This window comes from Phacochoerus africanus, chromosome 4 (genome assembly GCF_016906955.1).
Source record: "Phacochoerus africanus isolate WHEZ1 chromosome 4, ROS_Pafr_v1, whole genome shotgun sequence".
In the NCBI taxonomy this organism is placed as follows: domain Eukaryota; kingdom Metazoa; phylum Chordata; class Mammalia; order Artiodactyla; family Suidae; genus Phacochoerus; species Phacochoerus africanus.
Genome location: NC_062547.1, coordinates 80689189 through 80710937, shown reverse-complemented (window position 1 = coordinate 80710937; position 21749 = coordinate 80689189). Strand labels below are relative to the sequence as shown.

At 55.7% G+C, this 21749-nt stretch overlaps 2 protein-coding genes across 3 annotated transcripts in view; one reads left to right on the top strand and one right to left on the bottom strand.

Moving 5' to 3' along the window:
- LMAN2 (lectin, mannose binding 2) overlaps nt 1-475 on the bottom strand; it is a 41108-nt gene extending 40633 nt beyond the window's left edge. The window contains exon 1 of one of the 2 annotated variants that reach the window (XM_047778000.1): nt 150-475. In XM_047778000.1, coding sequence (XP_047633956.1) covers nt 150-354 — 205 coding nt within the window. In that variant the 5' untranslated portion in view covers nt 355-475. The remainder of the gene's footprint in view (nt 1-149) is intronic. The other variant, XM_047778001.1, reaches the window with a different exon arrangement.
- A 4929-nt stretch (nt 476-5404) lies between these two features.
- Nucleotides 5405-20992, top strand: RGS14 (regulator of G protein signaling 14). The gene is made up of 15 exons (XM_047777999.1): nt 5405-5614; nt 12591-12612; nt 12802-12980; nt 13294-13386; nt 13469-13612; nt 13973-14116; nt 14234-14345; nt 14780-14889; nt 15344-15547; nt 18116-18192; nt 18429-18555; nt 18628-18709; nt 18823-18869; nt 18949-19063; nt 19331-20992. Exons 1-15 carry the CDS (start codon nt 5570-5572, stop codon nt 19531-19533), a joined length of 1704 nt encoding a protein of 567 aa, XP_047633955.1. The 5' UTR covers nt 5405-5569; the 3' UTR covers nt 19534-20992.
- The last annotated feature ends 757 nt before the right edge of the window (nt 20993-21749 follow it).

The window sequence follows — 21749 nt, the reverse complement described above, 5'->3', positions numbered from 1 at the left end:
GAGACATGGGCACACACAGGCCAGGCCAGGCCGAGATTTGCCAGAGACAGGAAACTCACAAAGATGCCCTGACCAGAAAAAAGGCACCCGTTCCCCAACTCTACCCGGCCTCGCCCTCACCCTGCACTCATTCCCGCCCCAGGCCTCACCTTGGTAGGGCTTAATAAGCGAATGCTCCCGCTTAAGGTGCTCGCTGTTGCCGTCAGTTATATCCGCAGTCACTGGCCCCAGCAACAGTAGAAAGAGTAAACGTGTAATGGGGCCAGGGCCGGGGCCGGGAAGCCCAGGCCTCCCCGGGCACCGCCGGCCCCAGCCCCAGAGCCAAAACCAGCCTGCCGCCGCCGCCGCCGCCATTCCCCTTTCCTCTCGGGCACTTCCGTCCTAGGACTTCCGCCTTCCGGGTGTTCCATCTAATGGCCTCCGGCCGGAAGCGCTCCAACCCTAGCTTTATCTGGGAGCTTCTAGCAAAAACAAAGCCTCGCTGCTGAGGGAATGGGGTCTTTATTTGCTGAGCAGACCTCTATTCTAGTAGAGTGCCTTGGAGGCTGCGAGGCGCCTGTCAGCTAGACTCAGGAATGGGTTTTAACGGGCGAAAAGAACAGCAACCAATCATGGAACAGCACGTTCGGCTTGTGTGCCAACCTGGAGCAGAGGGAAGATTTGCGAGCAGCGCTAGGGTCGTCTGTGGAACGGGGCATGCTGGGACTTGTAGTTTTTCTAGGCCTCTCGTGCAGGCTGGGTAGAAATCTACAAAGCTCTTGATCTCTGGCCACTGGTCTGATCCCTAGAGTAACCTTTTCCAGTCCGAGGAGAAAGGAATTCTGAACTGAAGGCGGAGGCCTGAATTCCAACTCCCGCGCCACCTGGAACTCATTGGGTGATCCCAGGCGAGCCTTTAGCCATCTCTGGCTTCACCCACCCTAGCTCCACACCTTTAGCAACTTAGAATTCTGTTATTAGATGGCGTCCACTCCTTCCAGTTCCTCAGGCCCAGTTGGGTTTCATCAGAAGGAGCAGACCTGAATCCTTTCCCAGTGATGACTGTGACCTGTTAATATCCAAATGATTGCTGTGCCTGCCTGCTGCAACAAGAAGCATCCAGGAAAGCCAACTGTGGATCAAAGGTGGAAAACTGGTGGCCCACAGCCAAATAGAGCTCTTGCTGATGGTATTTCAATAAGGACATAACTACTGTTATTTTAAATCAGGAAACAAATACACGTTAAAAATCCAAATTTCCAGCTTCTAAGGAAAAATCGTAAGACCCGACCACACCAGGCTCATAGAGCTGCCCTCATAGAAATTCCTTCCTTTTCTAAACTAATCTCCATTCTGGCCACTAATTTACAGCACCTGCCTGGCCCCTCTAGCCCGTTGAGTTAATGACCCCTGTTATAGAGCAAAGGGTGGTTTAGTTGGTTGCTTGCTCCTTTTGAATGAATGAACTTATTCAGGATTAAGTGCTGAGACATCTTTTTAAAATTAGCTATAAAATTAGCTATATATGTGTGTGTGTCATATAGCTATGTTTGTTATGTCTAAATATCTATAGATATAACAAAATTCCTCTTCCCAGGGGTACACCCTTCCAGAGATTTATCTGTGTCTCTGCAAAGACCTGGGCATTCCACAAGGCCTCCAAGAGGCTGCAGTGTTTTTGGCCACACCCACAGCATATGGAAGTTCCCAGAGCAGGGATTGAATCCAGGCCACAGCTGTGACCTATGGCAACACTAGATCCTTAACCCACTGTGTCAAGGCAAGGATTGAACCCATACCTCAGTAGCCACCACAGAGACAATGCCAGGTGCTTAATCCACTGTGCCACAGTGGGAACTCCAAGGCTGCAATTTTTGTCAGCTATTGTCACTAATGATTCCCTAGCATCTAGCAAAGTACTTGGCACATAGAAGGTGATTTTTTTTTTTTTCCTTTTTTGGGGGGCGAGCACTCCTCGGCATATGGAGTTCCTGGGCCAGGGATCAGATCTGAGCTGCAGTTGCGGCCTGAGCTGCAGCAACGCTGGATCCTTAACCCACTGTGCCGGGGTGAGGATTGAACCTGTGTCCCAGCATGCCCAAGACAACACCTATCCCATTGCACCACAGTGGGATCTCCTAGCAGATGATTAATAAGTAATTGGTGAAGGAATGAATATTTGTTCTAGAACCTGGAAAAGGGTCATGATGAGTAAGTAGGAGTTTAGTAGAGAGGGGAGAGGCTTCCTGAGCAAAGGGAACAGGAAATGCGAAGGCCAGGAGGGACCCCTGAAAGCATAAGGAATACAAGCGGTTTGGAATGGCTGAGGAGTCACTGGGGAGAGTTTGGCTGAGGCCAGAATTCAAAGAGGCTTCAATTCCCCGCTAAGGAGCATGGCCTTTTCCCCAGAAGGCAGTGGGATGGCTTTAAGCATGGGACTGACCAACCTGGGTTTCTCTGGTGAGAGGAGACTAGAGGGAAGAAACAGGTAAGGAGACAATGGAGGTGTTATGACCACATAAGAGAGGGTGGGGCCTGGGCCAGGGAGGTCTCCACAGGGAAGGGGGGGTCAGAAGTCCCACAGGTAAACCAGACATAGGTAATGAATCCCCTGTGGGAAGCCAGGGAAAGAAAAGTTGAGAACAGTGATCTGTGACATCAAGATTGTGAGGTGGCAAAAACGAAGGGCTAAGAGATGGGAAATCCTAGGGTTGGCTGGGGTCCCTGGGGTGAAGATGTGGTCAGAACTGAAACTGGCATTCATGGCGGATTGGTACAAAGAGGCATCTTTGCAGCAGCAGGAAGGGATGTGCTTAGGAAGGATGTGGTTGGGCCTTTTCAGGGAAGAAGATGAGCTGTTGGTACCTGGACAGGTGGTGGCCCAGTTCTAGCACCTGTCGCCCTAAGTGCACACATTCACAGCTTAGATTATCTCTAACTCGATGTGTAAACTTGGACAACTCACTTCTCAGTTTCTTGATCTGTAAAATGGGAATAGTGAGCACCACTCACAAAGAGGTTGTGAGGATCCAATGAGGTAATTATGGTCTGTAAACCATAAAACCCCTATGAAGCTAGGCCTGGATCCACGGCCTAGCAGACAGGCAGGCAATCTCCACTCCCATCACTCACCCTACCATCCCATCACAGGTATATTGACACTGTCACACACCTTATTAAGACCACCATTGGCATTGCATTAGGCCCCAAAGCAACCTCCAATACACACACCACCCTCTATCTAGGTGGGCTGGAGAAAGGTGTCTAGAAAAAGGTGAGTTAGGACTGGGTAAAAGATGTATTAACTAGGATAACACTAGCTGCTACAACAGGTAAACCCTAAAGGGAGTTCCCCTCCTGGTGCAGCAGAACCTAATCCGACTAGGAACCATGAGGTTGTGGGTTCGATCCCTGGCCTCGCTCAGTGGGTTAAGGGTCCGGCGTTGCTGTGGCTGTGGTGTAGGCCGGCAGCTACAACTCTGATTAGACCCCTAGCCTGGGAACCTCCATATGCTGCAGGTGCGGCCCTAAAAACACAAAAGACCAAAAAAAAGTAGACCCTAATGTATACAATGGCTTGAACAAGATAATTTTCCTCTCTCCCTTAACTGTCCAAAGCTTGTGTTTTTGGTGCCTGTGGACTTGCCTTCTTACACAAATGCAGAGGCCCAGGCTCCTTCCTTCTTACGGCTCCACCATCCCCTAGGGCTTCATCATCTCCTGTATCCAGCCAGCTAAAGGGGAAGGAGAGAAGGCAGAGGGCACAGAGCACCCGATAGCCTTGGTACACGTCATCACTCCACTCGCGTTCAGTTGGTAGGAACTAGGCAGCACATAGCCACACCTGACTGTGAGGAAGCCTGGGAAATTAAAGTTTAGCAATGTGCCCAGGAGGAAAAGGACCTGAATTTATGGTGAAGAGTCACTTATTTTCTGCTTCTGAAGTCTTCAGGTCATGGCCCTAGAAGGAAGGGGGTGTGGAATAGAGGGCAGAATACGAAAGATGGGGTGTCACCTTTTCCTTGCAGAAAGTGGGGCCCAAACTGTAGTGCCAGGTAACTTCAGGGCTCTAGGAAAGCCCAGACTTCAGTAAAATACAAGTCTTAGTGGGTACATACATATGTAAGAAAGAGGCCAGGGATTTCCCTGGCGGCTCAGTGGGTTAAGGATCTGGCATTATCATTGTCATGGGTCAGGTCACTGCTGTAGTGCAGGTTCGATCCCTGGCCCAAAAACTTCTGCATGACACAGGCATGGCCAAAAAAAAAAAAAAAAGAAAGAAAAAAGGGAAAGGGAATTCCCACTGTGGCACAGCAGAAATGAATCCAACTAGTATCCGTGAGGATGCAGGTTCAGTCCCTGACCTTGCTCAGTGGGTCTGGTGTTGCCATGAGCTGTGGTGTAGGTTGCAAATGTGACTCGGATCCCACATTGCTGTGCCTGTGGTGTAGGCCAGAAGCTGTAGCTCCAACTCCACCCATAGCCTGGGAACCTCCATATGCCATGGGTGTGGCCCTAAAAGGGGGGGGGGGCAAAAAAGAAAGAGACCAATAAGGACCCTGGCTAAAGGGACTGGGACTGGGCCAGGGCTGAGGAGGCAGACTACCCCTCTTCAGTCAACAGTACTTCACAAAATTGGGACTTTTATGAATGACTATGAATGCACACACACATCTTTGGGCACAGATGCACCTGGTCCATTCCCTGCCCAGCTGGGCAAGCACGTGCACACCTGGTTGCAAAGGTCACTGGGTTCATATGAGCCTTGTGCAGGTGTGCCTGTCACATGCATCTGTCCGAGGGACTGGGCACACACATGACTGAAGGCCCAGGTATACCTGACAAGGGAGAACCTGCACACCTGAGGGATCTTGTGTGTATGTGACCATGCATGAGATGTATCCATTTGTCTGTACACCTGGGCATAGACCTGGGAGGGAGAGCCCAAAGGTGTCTCAGGACAGAGGTAGTAATGCACCCAGCTGCCAGGGGGAGGGGCACTGAGTGTGTGCATGCTCAGCACACAGCAGGTGTGGGATAGGTGTGTGCTGAGTAATGTAGACGAGTGGACATTCAGGTCCTGGTGCACAAGTTCCCATGTCCACAGAAGCCCCAGCAGGGTGTACAAAGTTGCCCAGGTGTGTGAACGGGCACTTCTGTGCCCAGACATGCCTATGGAGCTCCCCGGTCTGGGCCGGACCAGGCTGGGCTCCTCACTGGGCACACAGAGGCCCCTGCTCTGTGTTGGTGCCTGAGTAGAGCACTGCCAAGGGTGTGTTGGCAGCATGTGCGCGCGGGCGCGTGAATGTGTGTGTGCGTGTGTGTGTGTGTGTGTGTGTGTGTGTGTGAATGTAGGAAGAAGCATTCGCTCTCTTAGACCTTGCTTCTTTCTGTGGTTCGGTTTCTATAGAGACGCTTCCTGTGGCAGAGAAAAGAGGTAGTGAGCTGGTGTTTCAGGATGTGAGGGCCCGCAGGAGCGGAGCTGGGCTCTCTCCGCCGCCTGCCCATCACCGTGAAAGCTCTGACCGGCGCTGCCCGAAGTCCCCATGGTGGGCGCCTCCCGTGGCAGGGACCCGTGAAGAGCAGCGGCATGCCGGGGAAGCCCAAGCACCTGGGCGTCCCCAACGGACGCATGGTGAGTGTGGGCTCTAGGCCAGGCCCACGGGGAGGAGGTGGGTACACCCAGGGTGGAGCCCGAGAGGCACACCCGGTAGGGCTGGGCAACAGCCTGTGTGCTGCCAGCGGGCGGGAGAAGTTGGGGACAGATAGCAGCAGGTGGTGGGACCTGGCGCCCTCACCACAGGACCTTCCAGATGGCTCTGCTGGGGACCTGGGGCCGCCCTGGGGATGAGACTAGAGGAGAGGCTTCTGGCCCAGTCCCCACTGCTCTCTTCCTTGCTACTTTGGCATCACCTGGGGTAGCAGGGAGACTGGGCATGGCCTTTGCCCCTTGACACCCCCTGTACTGGCCTGAGCTCCCATACCTCACTCGGCCTCAGCAATATCGCCCCCCATGTCCTGATGCTCAAGGTCAGGTAAGGTGCAGCCCTTGCTGGGTCACTGCCCTCCCCCTAGACCTGTTCCCAAGGCTTCCTGCCAGAACTAGGAGCCCTTGGGCAGCCGGGGATGGGTCTGCAGGGTCAGGCCAAGTTGATAGAGCTTCTGTCTGTTCTATTCCTGGACCACTAGGAAGGGTAGGGGGAGCTGGGTACTGGGATGCCCCTGGCTGCTGCCCCCTCCCCCAAACCTCTCCCTGGCTGTTTGGCATCTGGGTTAGAGCTGCTCTTAGAGTTCAGCTTCTTTATTCATTCAGCAGATGAGACAGGCTGTGCCGGGGCTTCTCTTCTATCCCTAGGACAACAGCCCACTTGGCAGAACCCCAGTCCCTCCTAAAAACTCTGGGAAGTCCAGACAGTGTCCTAGTTTCTTACCCAGCCCCAGCCTAGTACTGTGGGACAAAGCCAGTGGGTCCAGAGAGATGTGGTTTCCAATCTCAGCTCAGTTGTCCCTGGCTAGAGGGTCCTCTCTGACCCTCAGATTCTTCCTCTATAAAAATGAGAAGTTTGGAATGGATTTCAAAGGCTTGTTTAGATGATTAAGCTGAATGATGAATATGAGGCCCCTGATCCATTGTGGGGGTTCTATAACTGTCAGCCCCAATGCCCCCCACTTCATTCTCAGCCCCTCTTCAAGGACACTCTGCTTCACCATGAAGCTGAGCCACCACCTCAAACCCTGCTCCTCCTCCTAATTCCCAAGACCTATCTCTACACCCCTTCCTCCAGCATCTCTTTATTGGGTAGGAGAGAGATGAACCCCTCCAAGCTGGCCCAATCCCTCCCCCCTACCACTATCTATACCATCAACCTAACTTTGAAAGTTCAAGCACCGGTGGGCCTCGCATTCCCACTCTGGAGGCATGACACTTGGCTCACTCCTCCCCGGGCATCCAGGCCAAGGGGGAACATGCCCACTCCCACACCCACCCCAGAGGGCAGCTGGGTAGATGCTTCCAAGCAGTGCCCAGAACAGCAGGGCAGCTGAGGGGGCCAGAGACAGATCCAGCCCTTGCCCGTCCCATGTCAACACATAGCTACTATGCTCGAAGGTCATTCAGAGGAGGGAGGGCACCCAAGCTCTGCCCCCAGCCCTGGCAAGCCCACGGATGCCCTGGCCCCTTTCCGAGACTTTCACACGCAGCTTTATCTTTGCTCTTCCCAGGCTCATTCTAAACTCTCTGTGCTGCCTCTTGGAATCCCAAGGGTTACTGCTTGGCCACTTGCTGGCCATTGGGCAGCTTTCTGAGACCATGCTCAGCTGAGACAGGGAGGGACAACAGGCATCAGCATCTGTGGGCCAGCTGTCAGTCTCCTTCCATGAGCTGCCTCTTGACGGAAGATCAATGGAGTACATGACATGCTGAGGGCAGCTGGCAAGTAGAGGGACTCACGTTTGAACGGACCAATCTGACTCCGTACCAGGGCCCCTCCACCCCCCAGAACTGCCTGGCTCTGTCCTCCCCCACCTCCCCCTGCCGGCACCCGCACCCGCCACCACCATCGTTCCCTGCCAAGGCAGCTTCATGTGTCAGCCTCATCTTTCTGCCACTCAGCTAGTCAGGCAGCTGCAATGAAACCTGTCACTTAGAGATGGCTCTCAGCCCCTCCCAGACATGCCTCCATACAGCCCCAATCTCGCCCCTTCACTTGGTCACTCACTCATTCATTCAGCAACCCCTCCTCAGGGCTCGCTCAGTGCTGGCCCTATCCGGGGCATCAAGACCCAGGCCCATCACCCTAGCCCTGGCCCTCAAACAGCTCTGGGTCTGTTGGAGAACAGCAAAGGCACAGGCACGAAGAGCAGAATCAAATCCAGGTTTGGGTGAGAGTGGAGGGTGGGGTCAGGGATAGAGAAAGCTGGAGGCAGACCTGGGAGGGAGAACTAACTTCACCACTCACTTCCTGCATGGTTGGCATTGACGATGTCCTAAAAAGATGTGCCAGCCAGAGGAGGGAACAGCGTGGGGAAAGGAATGCATGCAGGAAAACAGGGTGTGTGAACAGGGACACAGCTCAAGGGCTGGAGAGGCTGAAGCCTGGAGAGGGGCAGTTAATCATTCTCCGTGGGCAGAGCCCACTGTACCTCAGCCTACATTCCTGGAGTCCAGCCTGGGGCTGCACAGGCCTGCCTCGAGCTGAAGAATGAGGCAGCCAGGGTTTTCTGCAGGCTTACCCAGAAAGTATCTTGGGGCCCCAGTATCCCCAAGCCAGGATGAAATGAGATGATGGTAGAGAGGGCCCTGCCTAGAAGATGCTCAGAAAATCAGCCCTCCCTTCGCAGTCGGACCCCTTCAGAGGGCGGAACTCACCCGGAGACCCTGGACCCTTTCCCGCCAGTCTGTTTCTCCCATCTGTGCTGCAAGGGGTGAGGCCCTGGGCCTCCCTTCTCCCTGGTATGTCTCCTGTCCATCCAGAGAGGCAGCTCAGTAGACCAGAGACTCGGGTTCCAGAGTCAGGAACTAATTTCAGCTCAGCCACTTCCCAGCTGTGTGAGTTCTTTGGGCCTAGGTTGCTCACCTGTAAAATGGGAGTAATAATACCTGCCAGACAAAGTCGGGATGTGAGGATGGAGGGAGAAGATGGATGTGTGCTGTCGCCATCAGAGAACACCTGTCACAGAGTCAGGGCTCAGCAAATGTCAGGCCACCCTCAGCGTAGTATTTCACCTACCCGCGGCTCCCCCAGGGCCCATTTCCAAAGAAAAAAGTATGGCAAACTGAGGCCAGACCTGGGTCGGGAGTGCCATTGGCACCACACCCTTCCTCATCCTTTCTTCCCCTTTTCTCCCATTCACTCACCACTTCTCTTCAGGCAGGCCAGGGTGGGGCAAGGCCAGCCCCACTCAGCACAACTTCCCCAGACCTGGGAGCCTGGGCAGATCCAAGCCCTGCCAGCAGCATCTCACTGCTCTCACAGCTGCACACCTGCTGCTGCCACAAATGGGGCCTCGCTCCCTCTTCCCGGCAGCCCCAGGAGGTTGGGTAGGCTGAGCCCCCGTGCTACCCAGGGGAAAACTGGTCCAGAGAAGGGAAGTTACTTGCCCCAGAATGTTGGATCTGGAATTGGTCTCATTCCTCACCCCCCGCCACTTCTGGATCACCATCCTGCCTCAGCCCCAACTACATGGGTTAATATCTAGTGGGGCAAGAGGGGCCAGGAAGAACTGCAGGCCACTGAGATGGTTCAGAGACAGAGCATCCTTGACGAGGGCCAGGGCCTCCTGCTGGGGGTGGAGAAGGGTTGCTCGGGCCCTCTTGGCTGCTTGGGAGCACCCGAGCAAAGACAGTGTTTTGTGAGGAGGGGGTTCAGGCTGGTTCCCTCCAGAAGCCAGCAGGCTGACAGGGGAGAGGCCCAGACATGGGTGCGCAGTGGCAGAGTGGGCAGTGGGATTCAGGTGACTGGTGTTTGGGGGTGACTGATGTCAACGGGCTGAGACTGGAGCAGGGGGATCAGGAGCTGATAACAAGCAGAGGAAACAGCAAAGCAGGAAGCGGGAGTGTGAAGGGGTGTGTGGAAAATAGAAGTTTGATGAAGTGTAGGGTGGAGGTGAGGAGGAGGCAATGGGGGAGGTTGAAGGGTTTCATTAGTCAGGCCCAGGCAGAGCTTCAGCTGTAACCCAGCAACTGCTCTACTTCCCAGAGCGAGGAGCGGGGCCAGGAGAGGACCTGGGACCTGGCCCCACCTAAAGACACAATCCATTGTGGCACAGCAGACACATTGTGGCACAGCAGATACGAACCTGACTAGTATCCATGAGGATGCAGGTTTGATCCCTGGCCTCGCTCAGTGGGTTAAGGATCCGGCATTGCCATGAGTTGTGGTAGAGCTCACAGACGTGGCTCAGATCCTGCTTTGCAGTGGCTGTGGTGTAAACTGGCAGCTATAGCTCCAATTCGACTCCTAGCCTGGGCACTTCCATAAGCTGCAGGTGTGGCCCTAAAAAGCCAAAAAAAAAAAAAAGGTACAAAAAGAATAAAACAAAATAGGACTGTAAGCCTGCAGAGTGGAGGAGGGGCATGGTGGAGAGCTCTGAGCAAGGGAGTGGCTGAACCCTGGGTTGGAAGGGGGCCGGAGAGAGATGGGTGGGTGCGGGAAGAGGGGGGGCCAGGTGGCCACCATGGAGGGCTGGGGGGGGGTCAGGATGGGTCCCAGAGACCTAGGTGGAGGCTGGTACAGTCACAGAGCAGCCTGGGGACAGTGACTCTGGCACTGAGGCTGGGTACAGTCACAGAGCAGCCTGGGGAGAAGAACCTGGTGCAGGCAGGTGCTGGCATGAAGGCAGCTGCCAAGAAGAGAAAGCAGCTAGGGCTTCAACTTGTCCCCCTTGCACACCCCAGGAATTGGGACCCTGTCCTGCAGCCCCAAGGAGAAGCCTCGGATGAAGGTGTCAGGTGGGCAAGTGCTGAGGCAGCAGGGTGAGGCTGGGGTGGCCCCGAAGGGTGCGTGGGGCGGTTCCATGCCCAGCCCAGCTCCCCACAAACTTTCCCTCCTCCTCAGCATTATCCCCACACTCCAGTCTGGAGACAGGCTCAGGGAGGGGCCCAAGATTGTAAAACTAGAAAAGGGCAGGGCTAGGATTTGAATCCGGGTCTGGGTCTGACAGTTGGATAGCTGTGCTCCTCCCTCAACAGCAGGGCTTGGCAAAGCCAAAAGCTGGAGCAGGGTTAGACACCACTAGTGCAACAATAATAGTAATGCTCCTTTAATATTTCCCCCATGCCAGTTAGTGTTCTGAGTTCTCTCTCTACATATATATAACTTGTTTAATCACAGCAACCCTTTGAAGTCAGGTCCATTATTTGCCCCATCCATACAGAGGGAGAAAGTGAGGCACAGAGAGGTGAAGTACCTTGTCCAAGGTCACACAGCACAAATTTGAACTCAGACAACCTGGGGCAGGACCTGCCTCCATAAGTAACATAAATACATCCAACAGGGCCCCCTCCGCCCCCTGAGACCTGAGGAGAGCACAAACCCCTTCTAGGCAAAGCAGTTGCTTCTTAGTGCCAGCCAAGGTTGCCATGCTGGGAAGAAGCTCAGGGCAGCTGGGGCAGAAAGCTGGGGTTTCATGTAAAACTCCAGACTCTTAAATGTGGGAAACCCCTGAAATGTTTAAAAAAAAATTCTGATATTAATAATGCCCTACCTACTTGCTGGCCAGCTCTGGCCCACAGATGGGTGACCCAGGGGCTCCCAGTTGGGACTGAGGAACAAAGAAGGAGATTCCAGCCTGGAGGGAGGGGGGAGAGGCTTTCTAGGGAGGAGATGTTTGCAGACCTGTTTCCAGTGGGGATGGAACGAAGGCACAGGTGGTGGAAGCTCCTGTGAGCGAAAGTGTAGGCGGTGGGAGAGAGGGAGGAAGGGGTGAGTCAAGCCCTGGTGTTGGGAGCCCAGGTGATGGAAGGAAAACTGGATGCAGGGAAGCTGGTTCCGTGTCCTGCTCTGGTGGTGGCAGAGGTAGCTTCCATTTGGGACTGGCTGAGTTGGGAGGGCTTGTGGGCCGCTTGGGCGGAGATGTCAGCAGGAAGTTGGCTATGTGCGTTTGAAGCTGCGGAGATGTGGGAGGGAGAAAGGAAGGGCCCAGAACAAGTCAGGGAGGGGTAGGGGCCACCTTGCGTGTGTAGATGACGAGGAAGCTGGAGATGCTGATAGGAAGGTAGGAAGGCCAAGGGAAACCACTGTGAGAGTCATTTTGAAAGGAGGGTTTTTCTGTTTCACTAATGGTTGGGATTCCCAGAGAAACCGGAGTTGTACATGGGGTGGTGGGGGAGGATGGGATTGGCTTCTACAGCTGCTCACAGTGTGGGCCAGAACCAGTGGGTGGCATCGGCATGGCCTGGGAGCTTGATGGATATGGAGAGTCTCAGGCTCCATCCTGGAGCTCCTGAACCTGAATCCCTTGGAGGTTCTCCTCTACCCCCGACATTCTAATGCTCACTAAAATTTGAGAACCACTGCTCTCTCCTATAAAAAAGCACCCTGTGCCCTGCCCAAGGTGGGGTGTTCCCAAGAGGAAGCAGTTGCCATAAGGAAATCATCAGAGACAGCCCTTCTTCCTCAAAGACAGAGGCAAACATTGCTATGGCACTTGCCACATGCTGGCCAGTGTTCTAGAGGCTGGAAATATAGTAAACTGATGTGATCCTCCCAGCAGGCCCAGGAAGTAAGATACTATTATCATCATCCCTTATTTACAGACAACTAATTTTCCCAGAGTCACAGCTAGGAAGTGGCAGGGACAAGATTAAAAGTTTGTGCTTCTCCCCACCATGCTTTGTACCCAGGCTCACAAGGTGGATGCTGGGGGTCAACCAGGGGTGCCTGGAGGAGACCTGGCAATAAGTCCCAGCACACAAAAGTTGGCACATGATGGAAGGGGAGCCTGGAGCAGTCTGAGCAAAACCTTGAGCCAGCAGTGACCCGGCTGAGAATGCCAGCCTGGCCCTCCAGGCGAGGAGAACACAGCTCCAGTCCTGCAGGCCAGGCCTAGAAATGTCCCTTGAGAAGCCATTCTGGGCTCTACCCTGACTTTCCATCTCGGGTCTCTTGTAGGTTTTGGCTGTCTCTGATGGAGGTAAGTGACAGAGTATGTGGAAGAAGCCTGGCTGGGGGTGAGGGTGGGGACTGGGGGGGTATATGTGGAAACAGGGTGGGGATACCCCTGCCACTTGCTGTCTTTCCAGGGAAAGTACCTGCAGATGAGGTGGGGCCAGGGGCTGGGAAAGCCCGCAAGGCTCACCTGCACTTGTCCACCCCCCTGCAGAGCTAAGCAGCACGGCAGGGCCCCAGGGCCAGGGCGAGGGCCGAGGCAGCTCCCTCAGCATCCACAGCCTCCCCAGTGGCCCCAGCAGCCCCTACCCCACCGAGGAGCAGCCTGTGGCCAGCTGGGGCCTGTCCTTCGAGCGGCTGCTGCAGGACCCGCTGGGCCTGGCTTACTTCACTGTAAGCCCTGGGGTGGGATAGGGAGGGTGGATGGCAGTGGCCACCACGGGTGGAAGGGTGGGGGGAGCTCCCGACTGGCCAGAGTGGGACTCCTCTGTCATCTGCCTTATCCAGCCTTTCTTTGGCACTCTCTTGCTCTTCTCCCAGCTGGAAAGTTTCCTTCTTTCTGCCTCTTGTTTTCTCTCTGTGCCTCCGGATCCGATCCCATCTGTTTGTCTGGCCCTATCTGTCTGGCTTGGCTTCTTGGCCCTGTCTCTATACTAATCTCTTTGACCACATCCCCTGGCTGCCTCCTCCTTCTCCCCACCCCCAGGAGTTCCTGAAGAAGGAGTTCAGTGCCGAGAACGTGACTTTCTGGAAGGCCTGCGAGCGCTTCCAGCAGATCCCAGCCAGCGACACCCAGCAGGTGGGGAGAAGGAGGAACTGAGGCATCAAGGTGGGACTAGGGTCTGAGCCATGTCCCTGATCGCCTGTCCCTCCTGCCCCAGTTAGCTCAGGAGGCCCGCAACATCTACCAGGAGTTCCTGTCCAGCCAGGCGCTGAGCCCGGTGAACATCGACCGGCAGGCCTGGCTCGGCGAGGAGGTGCTGGCGGAGCCCCGACCGGACATGTTCCGGGAACAGCAGCTTCAGGTGAGCGGTCTCGGGGCCATGGCCTGGGATGAGGGGGCGTGGCATTGGAAGGGAGCGCCCAAGAGCAGAGGCGGGGCCGGATCCAGAGGCGGGGTCTGAACGGCAGGGAGGGTGGGATCGGGTAGCGAAAAGCGTAAATCAGACGCTAGGATTTAGCTAATGTAGGGGCAGGGAGCGGATCAAAGGGTATACAGATGGCTGCGGTGAAGGAGGACCTGGGGCAGGGTCTGGATCTTGGAGGGGGTAGGGCCTCGCTCGTAGGTTGCCTACCCCGCCAAGACCGAAGGCCAGCCAGGTCTGGGACTGTGGCGGCGTTCAGAGAGCCCCCTCCGGCTCACCCCTCCGGCGCTGGCTCCGCAGATCTTCAACTTGATGAAGTTCGACAGCTATGCGCGCTTCGTCAAATCCCCGATGTACCGCGAGTGCCTCCTAGCGGAGGCCGAGGGTCGCCCCCTGCGGGAACCTGGATCCTCGCGCCTCGGCAGCCCTGAAGCCACAAGGAAGGTGCGGACTGGGAGGTGTGGGGGCTGGCAGCCAGGTGTAGATCTGTGGGGGTGTGTCCACGGTCGGCCTGAGGGCTAGGGTCCGGCCTTTTGCCAATGCCTTCCTTCTATCTTGCAGAAACCTAAGCTGAAGCCTGGGAAGTCGCTGCCGCTGGGTGTGGAGGAGTTGGGGCAGCAGCCGCAGGCTGAGGGCCCTGGGGGCCGCCCTCTCCGCAAGTCCTTCCGCAAGGGTGAGGGCAGGAGCGGGCCACTGAGATGAGTGGGAGCGGCGTCTGGACCAGCTTTGAGAACACCTTCCTCTTACTGGTCCCGCAGTCTTCAAGTCTGTGAAAATCGTAATGCAGGTCCCACAGAGCTCCCTGGTGGCTCGGGTCACTGCTGTGGCTATGGGTTCGATCCCTGGCCCGGGAACTTCTGCCTATGCTTCCAAAAAAAAAAAGAGAGAAAAAGAAATGCAGGTCCCTGTGACCCCCCCAGGTTCCCTCGGTGATTCAGTTCCCACGCTAGAGCCAGAAGTTTGGGAAGCCCCCTCAGTAGAGAAACTTCCAGGAACCCAAACCACTTCAGATCCCTGAACTCCAGCAGGGTTGGCTGGGCTGGGGAGAGGCCTCAGCTGATGAGTGGGGGTAGGGGGGCTGTCTTGCTCATTCTCCCCCTCCCCTAGAACAAGGTGGAGCGGCAAATTCAGCCTTGCGCAGAGAGTCTCAGGGATCTCTCAACTCCTCCGCCAGCTTGGACCTCGGCTTCCTTGCCTTTGTCAGCAGCAAGTCTGAAGTGAGTTGACTGCCATGGGAGGTGTGGCCTGGGACCACTGCTCAGGCCCATTTGTGTGGCTGCCATCCTTCCCAGTCACTGGCCCTACTTCATCTCCCCACTTGATCCACTAGCCAGCCCCTCAGCCTCCTTACTTTCTTCCTGTCCTCACCACATTGGGCCCTGTGCATTTCATGAGTGTACATCCTCTGGAGCCAATGTGTGTGCATGTGTGGGTGCCCAGGTGTATACAGCACGTGTGCAGCAGTCAGCAGGTGGACCTATCTCTGGGTGCCCCTATGCTTGGGTGAGCATACATCTATTCGTACAGAAGGACACATCTTGCCTGCCTACAGGTGTGCCCTTGGGCATGTGTGTGCCTGTGTGTTCCCCCATGAGCTTACCTGTCTGTGTGCCTGTCTGTGTGTCCTTGCATGTGAACACATCACCTCCTTTGACACCTTCTGTGAATCAGAGCCACAGGAAGAGCCTTGGGAGCTCAGAAGGTGAGAGTGAAAGCCGGCCAGGGAAGTACTGCTGCGTGTACCTGCCTGATGGCACAGCCTCCTTGGCCCTAGCCCGACCTGGCCTCACTATCCGTGACATGCTGGCAGGCATCTGTGAGAAACGAGGCCTCTCTCTACCTGACATCAAGGTCTACCTGGTGGGCAATGAGCAGGTATGAACCTAGCCTGGTCTCCTACTCTGACTCCCTTCCTAATCCTGACTCCACCCCCATTCCTGTCTTGGCTTAGCCAAGACACCCAACCCAATTTTATTCTTAATTCCAACCACATCCCCAATCCTCACCCCCTTCCTAACTCCAGCCCCCGCCACAACCTCCCCCATGCCCAACTCCAAATCAACCCAACACCAATTTTTCACTCCAACTCAAATATCCGCTCTCATCCCACGAAAATCCTATCCCCACACTATTCCCACGTGGGTTTCCAGCTTTATCTGTCATCCTCAATGTGATGTTCTCTGGGAGGCAGAGTGGGAGAAAACCACTGCTGGCGTTGGTCCTGTACCCACCCCACCCCCAGCTCCCAGTTCAGGATTACCATCCCTGAAGTGGCCGTTTGGGAGTTCCCGTCGTGGCGCAGCGCGGAAACGAATCCGACTAGCAACCATGAGCTTGCGGGTTTGATCCCTGGCCTTGCTCAGTGGGTTAAGGATCTGGTGTTGCCGTGAGCTGTAGTGTAGGTCGCAGACGTGGCTCAGATGTGGCATTGCTGTGGCTGTCGTGTAGGCAGTCGGCTACAGTTCCAATTGTACCCTTAGCCTGGGAAACCTCCCTATGCCACAAGTGCGGCCTTGAAAAGCAAAAAAAGAAAGAAAGAAATGGCCATTTGGGGGCGCCCTCACTTCCTGTACCACCTTGAACACCGAATTGCACCCAACCTGTGAAAAACTCCTTTAGGTACAAACTAGCATAGCTTTAAAGAGGGGTCTAGGGGAAAAGTCCCTTAAACCAAAGCATCTAGTAAGCGGGGCTGTAAAGGAAGGATGCTCCCAGGAAGATCTTTCAGTGCTTCATTTACCCAGTAAACAGTCCTAAGTCCCTGTCGGGTGGGTGGGCAAAGGGATCCAGGCTGAGCTCTGTCCTCCAGGTCCAAAGGCTGGAGGTGGGCCAAGCAGGATGTGATCAGGGAGGAGGAATTGAACCTCCAGAGAGTTTCTGGGGCAAGGGAAGCATTTCTGCTTGGTCCCAGGAGGTTTCATGGAAGAGGCAGCAGTTGATGAGGATGAGGAGTTTGCTTGGCAGGGCTAGGGTGGGGGGCATTCCAGGCAGAGGTGGGTAAGAAATGCAGGGCACGTTCAGGGGTCTGGAGCATGGAGTGTGAGGGCAGCAGTGGGAGAAACTGCCCACTCTCTTGGGCCGCCCAGGCAGCCTCCGCAACCCAGATGGGTTTTCATGTCTGCTAAATATAACTGTACCACCCACACTCCACCTGTCCCTGCAGCACAGCACAGGCCTACTGCCTGGGAGAGGCTGCCTCCCTGCCCTGGGCTGGTACGCGCAGCAGGGCCTCCAGAGGTGGTAATCACAACTCCTTTTATGTACCTACTGTGTGCTAGGCACTGTGCCGGAGATTCAAATCCTCTGGCCTCACAGGTGTCTTGGAGGGAAGAGCCCTTTTTGCAGGGAGGCCACGAGAAGTCTCCTTAGGAGGTGGGAATGGAGAGAAGTGGACAAGTGTCAAAAAAAGCGACAAGGCGGGAATTCCTGTTGTGGCTCAACAGGTCACACATCCAACTAGCATCCATGAGGATGCAGATTCCATCTCTGGCCTCGCTCAGTGGGTTAAGGATCCAGTGTTGCCGCAAGCTGTGGCATAGGTCGCAGATGTGGTTTGTATCCCATGTTGCTGTGGCTGTGGCGTAGGCTGGCAGCTGCAGCTCCAATTAGACCCCTAGCTTAGGAGCTTCCATATGCCCTGGGTGCAGTCCTAAAAAGCAAGGGGGAAAAAAAAAAGGGGGACAAGGCCAGGGTGGCTGACTAGAGGTGGGTGGTGAGGGAGGAAATGCATGCAGCTGGTCTGGTTGGATTTCACACACCTGAGGGACAAGGGGCAGCCCTCTAGGAGGCAGGTGCTCATCTGGCTCAGGAAGAGGTGGCCACATGATCCAGGACTTAAATCTGCCCCCTAGCCAAGCAGCCCCATTACCATTTCATGCCCCCTCCCAATGTTTCCCATAACTGTTCCTTTTCCAAGTCTCTCCAGCATCCTTACCACCTTTCTCCTTGGACTTGGCCAAGCTAGGCTCTGACCCAGCCTGGTTTCTTTTCTTTTTTATTTTTTTTGTCTTTTTTGCCATTTCTAGGGCTGCTCCCACGGCATATGGAGGTTCCCAGGCTAGGGGGTCGAATAGGAGTGTAGCTGCCGGCCTACACCAAAGCCACAGCAACTCGGGATCTGAGCCGAGTGTGCAACCTACACCACAGCTCACAGCAACGCCAGATCCTTAACCCACTGAGCAAGGCCAGGGATCAAACCCGCAACCTCATGGTTCCTAGTCGGATTCGTTAACCACTGAGCCACAGCGGAAACTCCCCAGCCTGGTTTCTTACTCTGTCTGCATCTCTACAACTCACCCGTCCATCAGCCCTTCCCTCTGACCCTTAGGGAGCCTCAATGGCGGCCTTGGGAGGAAGTGACAATGAGAGTTCCCTCAGACCCGGGGAAGGGGGAGGGGAGAGGAGAAGAGATTATGAGACCCTCACCCTGCCTGTCGTCCGCAGAAGGCCCTGGTCTTGGATCAGGACTGCACCGTGCTGGCGGACCAGGAAGTGCGACTGGAGAACAGGATCACCTTCGAGTAAGGGTCTTTCCCCCAGCGGAGTCCGGGGTCCCGACCCTGGTTTGCGTCCCATTTCAGGCTTCGGTTTTCCCTTGTTTCCTGCCATTTGTGCTAACCCCGCCCGCTGTGCTAAGGCCCCAGCCTTCCCGCCTCCCCAGTTCAGGCTCTGTCCTCTCTTGGGCTGGTCCCAGGTGGGTTGCGGGAGATGTGGGGCGGGCTCTCTGCCCTCCCGCAGCGCTTAGCGTCCCGTGCAGGCTGGAGTTGGCGGCGCTGGAGCGCGTGGTGCGGATCTCCGCCAAGCCCACCAAGCGGCTGCAGGACGCGCTGCAGCCCATCCTGGCGAAGCATGGCCTCAGCCCGCAACAGGTGGCGCTGCGCCTGGTGAGCCGCAGGGCCGTGGGGCAGGGGCAGGGGCAGGGGCAGGGGCAGGGGCGGGCTGACCGGTCCTTGCAGCCAGGTGAGAAGCAGCCGCTGGATCTAGGGAAGCTGGTGAGCTCCGTGGCGGCCCAAAGACTGGTGTTGGACACTCTCCCAGGTAGGGGACTCTGGCCTTGGGGCTTGGTCCCCCAGGGCAGCTCAGGCCCAAGAGGAAGGGGGAGGAGGGTCTTTTCCAAAGGCAAACAAAAACAGTGTCGCTCTCTGTTGCAGGTGTGAAGATCCCTGAAGCTGGCGACCTACCCCCCTGCCGCAGCCAGGTGAGCAAGGGGCGGGGTGCCCTCTTTTGGCCACCGTAACTCTCCTCCTGGTTATGGCTCTGATCCCACATTCTCTTAGGGTGGCCCCCCCAGGATCCAGGACAAAGCCACCCACCCCCCTTCACAGTCCCTGAACTCACTGGCCCAGACATCCAGTAGTATCACTGGGAAGCGGCAGACCTGTGACATTGAAGGTATGTTGGGGATAACGGGGGGGCTAGGGACCCGAAGAGTTGGGGACCATCGAGGGTGGGTGGCATCAGAGAAGCCTGTGCTGAGTCAGGGGCCTGGATGTCCCTGGGGCTGGACCAGGATCCACTGAGGTTAAGGGACCAGAAAGGCTGGGGTAGAAGGTGGAAGGGGGGCTGGGCTCATGGAGGCTGTGGCCGTAGTAAGGGTGGTGGAACTGTGGTGTACTGGCATAGGTGGGTCTCCCTCCATGACTCTGTGGCCATCCCCAGGCCTGGTGGAGCTGTTGAACCGGGTGCAGAGCAGCGGAGCCCATGATCAGAGGGGCCTTCTGCGCAAAGAGGACCTGGTGCTTCCAGAATTTCTGCAGCTGCCTGTCCAAGGAAATAACTCCCAGGAGGCCCCAGCACAGACTGAATCAGCGGCCCAGCCTAAGGGGGCCCCCTCAGACTCCACTGCCCACTCAGCCCTCTGACAGCTGCCCAGCAGTCCAAGCCAGCTGCATGGCACCTGGCGGGCCAAGCATGCCACGGGCCCGCTCTGCATGCCCTGTCTGTGCCATGAATATCCCTGGCCCCTTCCTGCCACGGGCGGGCCCGCAGGAGGAGCTGGGAGAGGGTGGAGAGGGGACTCAGAGGAGTGACACTCCACGGCGGCCACCACATGATCCCTTACAGGCTTGCTCACCCATCCCCCGCCGCCACGCCACAGCAGGGAGGTGGGCCTAGTTCTCAGTGCAGGTGTGCCCAACACGGAGGGATGGCGTTGGCAGTGCCAGCCTCCCCACCGTGTGTCAGCTTTCAGCTGGGAGCAGGAGGAGGGGCCAGTCCCTCCTAGAGGAGCTGGAATGAGCAAGGCCTGGGGGTGCAGGCAGGCAGCCCCTCCCTCTACCCACAGAGACACAACTGGAATTAAGGATTTGGCAGTGGGCTTGGGACAGCAAGATTTGTCCTGAATGTATATTGTTATAATGATAATTATTATTATTCTGCCATGGGGCATGTTCCTTGTGCGCCACCCCTACCCCCCAAACTGCACTGCCTTTGTCACCAAGGTCAGTGCAAGGAAGTTCTTGGGGACCTCAGGATGTGCCCCCTGGCTTCCTGTTGTCAGAACCTCTCTTCCTGACTGCACAGAGTCATGGGTGTGAGTGTGAGAGAGACAGAGACAGAAACAGCCCAAGAGAAGGAGGGAGGGAAAGAGGAAGCGGGGGAGGGAGGGAGGAAGGCAGGGGAGGGGTAGATCCTTCTGGAGAGCTAGGCCTCCGTTGGTGTCACTGTGCTGTTCCTTGATCTCTGGATCCGAGTGCAGTGTCTGGTCACGGTGCTCTGCTTCTGCTGGGGGCTGAGTGTGACTCTGTAGACATGGTGCTGGGCTCCTATGGATGCATCAAAGGCCTTGAGGAGAGCGCTGGTCTTCGTGGCGGGGGGCAGGGGGAAGTTCTGCCCCTTGCCTGCTTTGGCTGCGTAATCTTCTCTGTACCCAGGAGGCAGCCAGGGAAGCCTGGAGCCCCTGTGGGAAGGGGGAGCAGAGAAGACCCCAGACTGAGGGCCCCAACCTGCAGGCAGAGAAGCCAGACTTAGTGGTTTAGAAGCCAGACTAAGCCACTAAGTGCCCAGAATGCTGTGACAGAGGAAACCAGGAAATGCAGGAGCCTTGAGAAGGAACCTGGGGAGTGAGGGGCCCACTTGACCACCCTCAACAGGTCAGGCTCTCTTCCCCAGGCCAGCTCTGCACTTGCTGTCCCTCGTCCACCCCCTATCTTATAACTGGGTCCTCATCGTTGAAATTTGGGGGAGAGAACGTGAGAAAAAAGTTGCTGTCTAAAACCTGTAAGAGGGTCCTCACCAGAACCTGACCACGTTGGCACCCTGATCTTGGACTTCTGACCTCTAGAACTCTGAGAAATAAAGTTTTTTCTTGTTTACAAGCCCCTTTGTTGCTGGTACTTCTGTTATAGCAGCAGAACATAGTACTAGTCAACCAGACCAAGACAGCCTGTATAAAAGTGCTCCCCAACCTTGTTCTCTACCATTTTATCTGGTTTTCTTCCCTTACAACACACAGCCCACTCTGTAATGACCTTGTTTGCTTATTTATAGTTGTTTGCTGACAAAATGATGTGTATGCCCTAATGGCAGGGACCTTGTTCATCTTAGTCACTGCTGTATATGCCTGGCCTAGCAGGGTGTCAAAGGATGCTATAGCCTCAGATAGTTCCAGGGAAGCATGCAGGGCAGCAGGGCAGTAGGGGTCCTGGACAGGGGGCTGCATCACAGCAGGGTTACAGTCTGTGGCCAGAGACGCAGGCAGGGAGGCTAGGCCACATCCCTTCCCTGATCAGCTGCAGAACTTCACTCATACTTCCCGCCCCGGCGCATCTACCTTGTGACATTCTTCTGTGTGCCCTACGATAGAGAGGTGGGGACACCATATGAGAGATGAGGTGTCTTCCCTAAGTTGGAATATCCTGCAGGCTAAGCCCACCCTTCCACAAACTACCTCCTTCAATCCCAGCAATGATGCCTATTACTCCTAGGGACAAACAAGATTGTTTCATGAGAAAGGGGAATCACAGGGAGTGCCCGCCATGTCTCAGTGGTTAAAGAACCCAACTAGTATCCATGAGGACTCAGGTTCAATCCCTGGCCTCGCTCAGTGGGTTAAGGATCTGGTATTGCCATGAGCTGT

Coding starts and splice junctions, on each gene's coding strand:
- RGS14 (XM_047777999.1), top strand. CDS start 5,570: ATGCCGGGGAAGCCCAAGCACCTGGGCGTCCCCAACGGACGCATG. Junction 13,387..13,468: donor CAGCCAGCGACACCCAGCAG/GTGGGGAGAAGG, acceptor CTCCTGCCCCAG/TTAGCTCAGGAGGCCCGCAA. Junction 18,556..18,627: donor AACAGGTGGCGCTGCGCCTG/GTGAGCCGCAGG, acceptor CGGTCCTTGCAG/CCAGGTGAGAAGCAGCCGCT.